The sequence below is a fragment of the Pleuronectes platessa genome, chromosome 24 (assembly GCF_947347685.1).
Source record: "Pleuronectes platessa chromosome 24, fPlePla1.1, whole genome shotgun sequence".
In the NCBI taxonomy this organism is placed as follows: domain Eukaryota; kingdom Metazoa; phylum Chordata; class Actinopteri; order Pleuronectiformes; family Pleuronectidae; genus Pleuronectes; species Pleuronectes platessa.
In genome coordinates this window covers 9,096,845-9,105,190 of record NC_070649.1, presented here as the reverse complement: position 1 = coordinate 9,105,190, position 8,346 = coordinate 9,096,845, and the positions used below count along the sequence as shown (strand labels likewise).

Here is an 8,346-nt window from a genome sequence, read left to right as displayed (position 1 = left end):
AGGTGTAGTTAATGATGTTAGTGAATTTTATTATTATATTGATTCTGATGAAAATGTCACCCCCCCAAAAAATCTTTATAGTTTGGCATTTCAAGACATTAAGCTACCAAAGTTGTATCAGACTTTTTTAACAATCATTTAGGACTGTTGTTATACATTAAGCGGGACACCATCAAACGGTGTGCATTTTGACATTCAATAAACTGAGTTCTGGAAGCTCTCTTTCGTTTATATTTTTGAACGACATAAACTAAGACATTTTGAAATCATATTTTGGACCAATTATGCGAGGAGTATTTTTTTAATCTGCTGAAAAAAGTCAGTCGTCCAAAATTTGAAAAATCAAGTCATAGTATTTTGTCTGAAAACTTATCTTGTTCAGGTGCAGATCTATTTCGCCCTTCAACCTCCTGAGTCAGTCAGGAAGTTCAGGCCTTGGATTGAACCCCCAACAATCCTCTAATGGCCAAGCAGTGTGTGTACCTGAACTTAAATCAGTTTGAGCTTTTCCTGCATGAGTTAGAGCTGAATCTTTGTATCTCAACCTAAGTACAAAAGCAATGTAGTTATTTACGAGGAGCATTGGATTGTTACGTAGAGTTTCATTGTGCGTGTTTGACTGTAGACATGATGTTAAAATAGTTGTGGCTAAAGAGCGTCGCATTAAAGACGAGACAGTATCCAGATTATCTTTTTGTAAACCGACTTCTAGATCTGTCTGTAAAATACATTTCACTCACTCACATTTTGAAAGAAAGACGAGGCAGGTTTCTTTAAACACGTAAAGGAAATATATATATTTTTTAAATGAAATAACAAAAAACAAGAGAAACAACAACATTTCATAGCTGCTTTAGTCATTTTGCAGAGGTAATTTACACAGGACTTTAAAGGAGAGCCTACCAGAAGCAGACGGCAGCGACACCACACGCACCTGGAGCGTTTATATTGTTTTAATATGGACTGGATTTGCTGTCGGTGCGGCGGCGTCGCGGTCGTGCCACTTGTGGTAGAGCGCGAAGAGGTTATGTCACATACTGAGCTTCTTTTGAGGGTTAATTTTATACACTGGCTCTTGGTAATTCACTCGTATGACGTACGCACCACTGAAACATTTACACACAAAATGTAGTTATTTTCTCTCCCTCAAAAAACAGGAATACTCCTTTTTATATTTTCAAAGACAACAGTTAACAGTTTTCCAAAACGTTTGGCTCTAGGATCGGAGAGGCCCTTCCACACATGTCTATCAACAGTTTAATTTGAACAAGCGTGGCGGCTCTCTGAGTGAGGAAGGAAGAAGATGGTTGTTGTTGTTGGCTGCCTGGCAGAAACCGGGGTGTGCATCCGAGGCTCTGATAAGGCAGTTTCATTTTGCTCCTTTTCGTCAGTTTCTCTATTTTTTTTTTTTTTATTCCAGTTCAGGAGCCATTTCTTTTTTTGAAGTGGTGGATGATTGTGCCCCACCGAGAACGAGGTTCCAGATCCGTTGACCCGCTGATTAGTACGGAGGGGGGGTGAGGAAGACGAAATGAAAATGGCCAGGTGAGGGGACAATTGTGGTACAAGTCTTCTTCATAGTCCATTTTGTGCAAACGGAGATGTAAACAAAGATGGTCGGGGAGGGGGACACTGGGGGATGGAGTGTGCTCCTTCAACAGACTGACAGGCACAGGAGGCCGGTGAAATAAATAAAAGGAGGAGGAGGGAGGGAGGGAGGAAGAAACTGCCAAGTTTCCTGTGCTTTATTTTTTCTTCGCTTCACTCAAAACTTGCATTTCGAGCTGAGGAGTAAAGTTGTCGCCACTATAGCAGCTTCCGATGTGCTTCAGAGTTCGGCTTGTTGGTCACAGGGGCCGAGGTTAGGGTGGGGGGGGGTGTCAGAGAAGGGCCTAAAGGTCCACACACAGACTGCTTTATGGTCATGCTTGCTTCCACTAGAACCAGTCCATTGATTAGAAAAAAAAAAAGTACAAAATATCTACCCCTCCGCACCTCACCTTTGACTATATGAGGACAGAACCATTTTCACATAGTTTTTTTTATCATTTATATGTATATATGTACACAACAGTACGCTTTCAGGCTGTTGAGAAAAGTGGCGAGGGGGCAGGATGAAGTCTCTGTAGTGAGGCGGCAGAGTTTAGAGTTTCTCCATTTTCGTCTTTTTCAACAAGTATCTACAGAGGGAAATGTTGTGGTCCTGATGAGACGTGGCTCTGGTTCTGATCATCCGTGTGGCGTGTCAGTACACCCAGGAGACGGGGACCCACTGAGCGGTGGTGGACACCAGGTCGACGGCCTCCTCCAGATGGCGGATGGTGTCGTCGATCTCGTTGTTGATGATGGTCTGGTCGAAGTAGTGAGCGTAGGTGTGCTGCAGCATCTCCGACTCCTTCTGGAGCCGCTCCAGGGAGTCGTCCTGGAGGGGGCAGGGGAGAAAAGAGAGTTTCGGTGACCGGGTATTAGACTCTAGAGCTGTGACTAAACCTGGAATAAGTGTAAAGATCTAAATTGTAGTTTTCATATAGATTTCTGAATTTAGGCAAAAAGCAAAACAGGAGTCTTCATTAAGGACTTAGATCCAAATATTTGTGCTGTAACTATTCAAATTGTTCTGTCAAAGTATAGCTCTGTATTCTCCAGAAGTTTGATACGAATGTAGCTTACTTTTCGTTGAAATAGACCCAAATTACATGATTCTAATATGGTGCATGAGTATCATACTACTTGGATTTAGCCAAAGTATATTGTTTAATAAGTTTCTCTGCTGTCTTAGTTAACTAGATTGATAGTTTGAACTGTTGGTATGATTTTGTATGAGATAGGAGTTTGTTTGTTTATAGTTTCAAGTGATGAGAGCTAAGGTGCTTGATTTTTATCCCAATTCTGTTAAGGACTAAGTTCTATTTTACTTTCTACCTTTTGAGGTTTGTCCAGAAACAGTTTCTGGCAAATTAGGAGATTGTGAGAAACTCACTGATTAAAGTGACAAGTTTCTCTTGTTGTTGAAAACATTAGTACTTGTGTACCATGCTGTGAACGGATCAGGTCCACTCTACATCCAGGACATGGTCAAACGTTCACTCCGCTCTGCTTCGGCTAATCAGCTCGTTACTGCTAAACACATCAGATCACGATCTGGAATGAGCATCGACTCCGGACATCAGAAAATTAACACATCTTCCGCCGAAAACTAAATCATTTAGTAGCACTTACTTATAGCACTTTGTAGTTTTACTTTATATTTGAAGAATTAGTGATTCTGGGGTTGAATGTTAGTCGCTTTGGATAAAACATCAGCTAAATGAATGTAATGTTCGATAGACTTTCAATGATGATCATAAAAAAAAAATGCTGGCAAATAGAATATATATATATATATATATATAGAGGCAGAGTAAGGAAAATGAACCAGGGAAAGTTGCATAAAAGACAACACAAATGCTAAGGTATTATTTTAGGGATTAGGAAAATTAGAGGACAACGAGACAACTAGAGCTACAACAAGCACAACATCGAATACTTACGGGCAGTTTCCTGCACCATTTTGGAATCTCAAGTGCAAATGAAAAAGGCATGCCAAAGGAAAACAAGCAGACTTAAAGCAAACGGGGTGGATGCAGCGAGAGAAACAAGTCAAGGCAGATTTCACAGTGGGCGCAAGGTTGAGAAGTTCACCGTCAGTGGGACTGAGTACATGCAGATACAGTAAACTGGGGAGGGGGGGGGGGGGCAGAGTTTTTGTGACTGTACCTCGGTCATGCCTGGGGTGATGGTGGGAGCTGCGATGAAGACGACGTAGGGAGCAAACTCTGCAGTCCTGAGGATCTTTAGTGCCTGATGAGAGAGAGAGAGTTGTTTGTTAGCAGGGTTACGGGAAAATGACAGAGCTGATTCTCATGGTCGTCTCAGTGTATTATTAAGTCCAATACCTGTGGTTCAACGTCCAGGATGGAGATCATGCCCTGTACGTGGATCTGCCTGATGGTCTCCAGCCTGGTGCCGTACATGGCGTCCTCGTGGCTTCCGTACTCCAGGTAGTCATTGTTGCTGATGTCCTGCATCATCTGGTCGTGAGTCACAAAGAAGTAGTTCTTCCCGTTGTCCTCGTCCTTCTTAGGAGGTCGAGTTGTGTCTGAGCAGAGGGAAAGATGGACAACAAACCGTTTTGTAGTAGATACGTATTGTCTGTAAGTGATATCTAAGATGTCTAAGTGGATGGAGCTTGTGCGATTGTGGGTCTCCTTACGGGGGATGGGGTAGGCGAACCGGTCCGGATGTTTGGTGATGAGTGTGTTCTTGATGTGCCTCCTTCCGACGCCGTGTGCGCCTGAAAGACAGCAGCAGAGAATCCTCTTAATTCTGACTTGGAGACGAGAGAAACATGCAGCTTGTGTGTCGTGGGTAAAAAGACCATCGTTTTATTTGACTTCTTTTCTGAGCTGTAACATAAGAGGCACATTGGGACTGAGACCTGTCTTTTTAGAGATGGCTTTAAGATGTTGATGGCCTGGTAGTCAAAACCTGTTCCTGACTACTACATTGAATGGTTTGTGGTGGAGTGCAACTCTGAACTTTCTTTATGCTACTGTCTGGCTTCTGGTGAACATGCTGTCACATAACTGTTTTGTACAATGTGGGATTCCAGATTAGTCTAGTAGTTGTATTATGTCATTAAAATTGGTTGATGTGGTTGTCCACTGTAGAGGATCAAACAGTGCATGTTAGAGCCGTTAGCTGTTTGATCCTCAGGTTTAAAAGGCTGAGCTGCACTGGGGGGAAAGAGACCCAGAAAGTCATCGTTTGAATTTAGTAAAGTATGCTGAATAGTAACACCCTTGTCTCTGGCTGTGTGTGGGAGAGCCCTGTAGCGTGCCACATCCACTATTGATCTGATAAAGTAGTCTCTGTGAAGCCAGTACCTCCAATTTGCTTGATTTTCTGTGCATTACAAAGTACCTGCACCAGAGTGAATAGATTTGAGCTGTGAATTGGTTTAATGTAGTGTGCATAGGACCTTTGGGGTATGTCAAACTAGAAGTCTGATAGGATTTTGTCAGAGTATATTGTAGAAATGACCACTGGAGGCAACCTGGGGTGAAAAGCGAATGTGCATGCTTGAAACGTCAGCCGAAGTCGAGACACTGGAGTCTTCTGGGAGAGGCTGACAGGGGTGTTTGGTAATTTGTGTGCTGCAGAATCACATACTGACTACTGACAACCTCCATTGTGGCACACTATACAAATCACACTTTAAAAGGTAGAGGATAAACTGAAAAAAAAGTAATGGTAAGTTTAACAGTGAGAGACATGTCGAAAAAACTATCCTGAAAATCCCTTATAAATTGATTGCATTTGATTGTGTGAAACAAGTGTTTCCCCTGGCGAGGTGACTCAGTACTTGGTGGAGAGATCGTTGTTGCAAAGCACAGAGACTTAGACACCTGTCCAATGGAATCTGATTCTGTGGACAGGTGTCTTTTATACAGAGTACATTCTAAGCCAATCTAACTGGTCTGTGGGAGCCAAAGTCTTACTGGTTGGTAGGGGATCAAATCTTTCTTTCTTTCACTGTATATAGATATACACACTTAAATGCCCTGAATATACATATATTTTCTCATTTACAGATATTGATTTCAAGTACACCTTCATAAATAATTGTGGTAAATCATCCTTAGCAGCAGTGACATCATTTGTTTACAATAAACACCCGCAGATTGAATCCGCTGTCTTTACTCACCGAGCAGCACCAGTGTTTTCCTCTTGAACGATGGCAGTTTCACCACTTCCTCATAAGTCACCAGGTCTAGTTGGTCAAACACTGTCAAAGAGAAAGTTTACAGTTAACACCCACTTTTACGACAAGTTTTTGGTTTTAGCAGGATTTACCTCATTTTGGAAACAAGTTATATCAATGCTAGTTACATTTGCTGCAGTTCCAATGTTTGATCCTACAGCTTACATCCTGAGCCACATTTGTGATGGAATATACAAATATTTGAATTATTGTAATTATTTAACACAACAGCTACTTCAGACTAACCTTGGTTGGACAAAAGCCTAACTATGCTAACACTAACATCTGCTCAGTCAAAAGTCATGGAGACGTAAAGAAGAGGAGGTACAAAAGCAGAGAGAGAGGAGTAATAACACGGAAGCTGTCTGGGGTTACTTACATGCAGCCATATCATTGGGTAAGAGACAGCATGAAACATGGACAGAGGGTGGGAGTGGAAGGGTTAATAAAGACAAATTAAAAAACACACCATAACAGGTCTTTCAAACATCTAAAGTTCATTGCAACAGTTAGTCACTGAAATTGAGACGACAACAGTAGGAGAGGTCTGTCAGAGGGAGAAACAACAGAGCGTGCAGCAGTTACACAAATTGAAAACCTCTTTCTTTAGTTTGAACTTATTGTACCTTGTTTACTACAATGTCTCATGTCTTACCTGCATTGTGCTTGGCCAGGTATTTGTCCTTGTACTGTTTTTTCTTTTTGCCAAACCAGGTACAGCTGGCCTGCTGTTCCTGTTTGGTCTTCTCCATGGCTATACAAGCCACGCGCCTGAAAACACAGGGGAGGTACGATTGTTGGAATTTGTTTTTTACTAATGCAGTTATTACAACAGTGCTGCACTACATCTAACCCATGATTGGTATAAGGACTTTCTTAGACAGGACTATTCCAGCATGGTCAAAGCAACAGGCTAGAACTGAACCTGCAGCTGCTACAAGACAAATCCGACTCTGTGCTCATCCTCGCACTTCCACATCCAATCCATCTGTTATTTCACTGAACAGAGGCTACATGAACACTGTTACACATTAACACTGGAGCCTTTACAACATCATACAGAACCAATTAATTAGAACTAGTCTTTCAAGCCCAAAGATTCAAATTCCATGTAAAAACAGCATCGTTTACAGCATGTTTCTGCCTGAATGTTCACTGTTGGCCACTTTCACATTAACAACCGCCAACCCAAGGAGCATGTGATGACATCAGCAATACTCAGCAGAGTTCCATGTAGTTCCAGGATAGGATCTCTTAAGGGTAAAAACATGGTGTGGATGATACCACAGGAGCAGTATGGGAGGCAATTCATGTTTTTTTTTTTGTGTGGTCCCCAGTTGCATCAATTGTGTTAGATTTGGCTGACAAATACAAAAGTTACAGTAGCTTTGTAGCGAAGCCATTCCAGAACTCCTGTGTGGTATTGGTAATATGTCTGCCAGATCTGATAAAAGAACCAAGCCAGTAATGACTGGCTTAAATATTGGATCTGGTCTCTTTAATTCTGTTTATTTTGTGATATTTTGAAACAATATTTTTTCATTTAACCCCTTGTGGACGAATGTCGCGCATTTGCCTCAAACCCCATTCCAGTCTTAATGCCGAGGTGACGATTGTGCCTGATGGTGCAAATACTACACATACCAAGGAAGGTATTGGAAGCACTCGGCCGCCATCTAGTGGTCGGAGTGGGAAATACATATTAGCCCCTTGGGACTGTGCAGCAAAGTTATGTTGAGGTATTAAGCTGTATTTGAAATACTGTGATGATGGAACAGCAATGATTGTTCAGAAACATATGTTGTCATTCAATTTCAAGCAAAAGCAGCATCAATCTACATACCAGAGACTGGAAAATGTGTTAAATTAAGGTTATGCCCCATTATGCCTAATGACGCTAATTTGCCTCATACCTTCATTTTATATCTGCTATATTGAAATTAACAATCTCCAATTAGTTTAGCATCTGTATGACAGCCAAAAACACAAATAATAATCTTTTTATATAATTGGAAATTAATTCAGGCAGTAAGGGGTTAAGTAGCTCACCACTCCTGCAGCTCTGGCGAGGGGATGAGCCCCGCCGTGGCGTTCTTGGTGTTCTCCAGCTTTCCCTGCCACCAGTTGTGGTCATCCTTGGAGATGATCTGAATGATGTCGCCCACCTGGAAGCGAACGCCCGCCTCCCTGCACGGGATGAGGTCATCTTTGGTCGGATCGTATTCGAACTGAGCGCGTACGTAGATCTGTGACAGAAGACACATTGTTGCAAACGGCAGCGTGTGGTGGGATCATTGGAGGATACACGGGGAAGAAGATGATCAAGAGAAGCCGCCGCGCTGTCAAATAGACAGTGATGTGGTGCACACACTTGTCATTAGAAGACAGCAAGGAGCAAGTAAGCTGAAGCAGGAAAGGGCACAGACACTGAAATACATAAACAGCATTATGATTCAACTTTGCACTTTTTTGCTTATGCAAATACATCCACGTTTTTTCCGTTGCGCGTTGATAGCCAGCATGGGATCTAGACACAACTACTA

General features: G+C 42.1%; 1 protein-coding gene across 10 annotated transcripts in view; it reads right to left on the bottom strand.

Moving 5' to 3' along the window:
• Nucleotides 1-768: 768 nt before the first annotated feature.
• LOC128430849 (peripheral plasma membrane protein CASK) overlaps nucleotides 769-8,346 on the bottom strand; it is a 44,087-nt gene continuing 36,509 nt past the window's right edge. For 7 of the 10 annotated variants that reach the window (XM_053416935.1, XM_053416938.1, XM_053416937.1 and 4 more), the window contains 7 exons: nucleotides 7,853-8,049; nucleotides 6,459-6,574; nucleotides 5,747-5,827; nucleotides 4,253-4,333; nucleotides 3,936-4,138; nucleotides 3,757-3,840; nucleotides 769-2,422 (listed from right to left, as the gene is read on the bottom strand). In XM_053416935.1, coding sequence (XP_053272910.1) covers nucleotides 2,246-2,422; nucleotides 3,757-3,840; nucleotides 3,936-4,138; nucleotides 4,253-4,333; nucleotides 5,747-5,827; nucleotides 6,459-6,574; nucleotides 7,853-8,049 — 939 coding nt within the window. In that variant the 3' untranslated portion in view covers nucleotides 769-2,245. The remainder of the gene's footprint in view (nucleotides 2,423-3,756; nucleotides 3,841-3,935; nucleotides 4,139-4,252; nucleotides 4,334-5,746; nucleotides 5,828-6,458; nucleotides 6,575-7,852; nucleotides 8,050-8,346) is intronic. The other 3 variants (XM_053416936.1, XM_053416939.1, XM_053416941.1) reach the window with 1 other exon arrangement.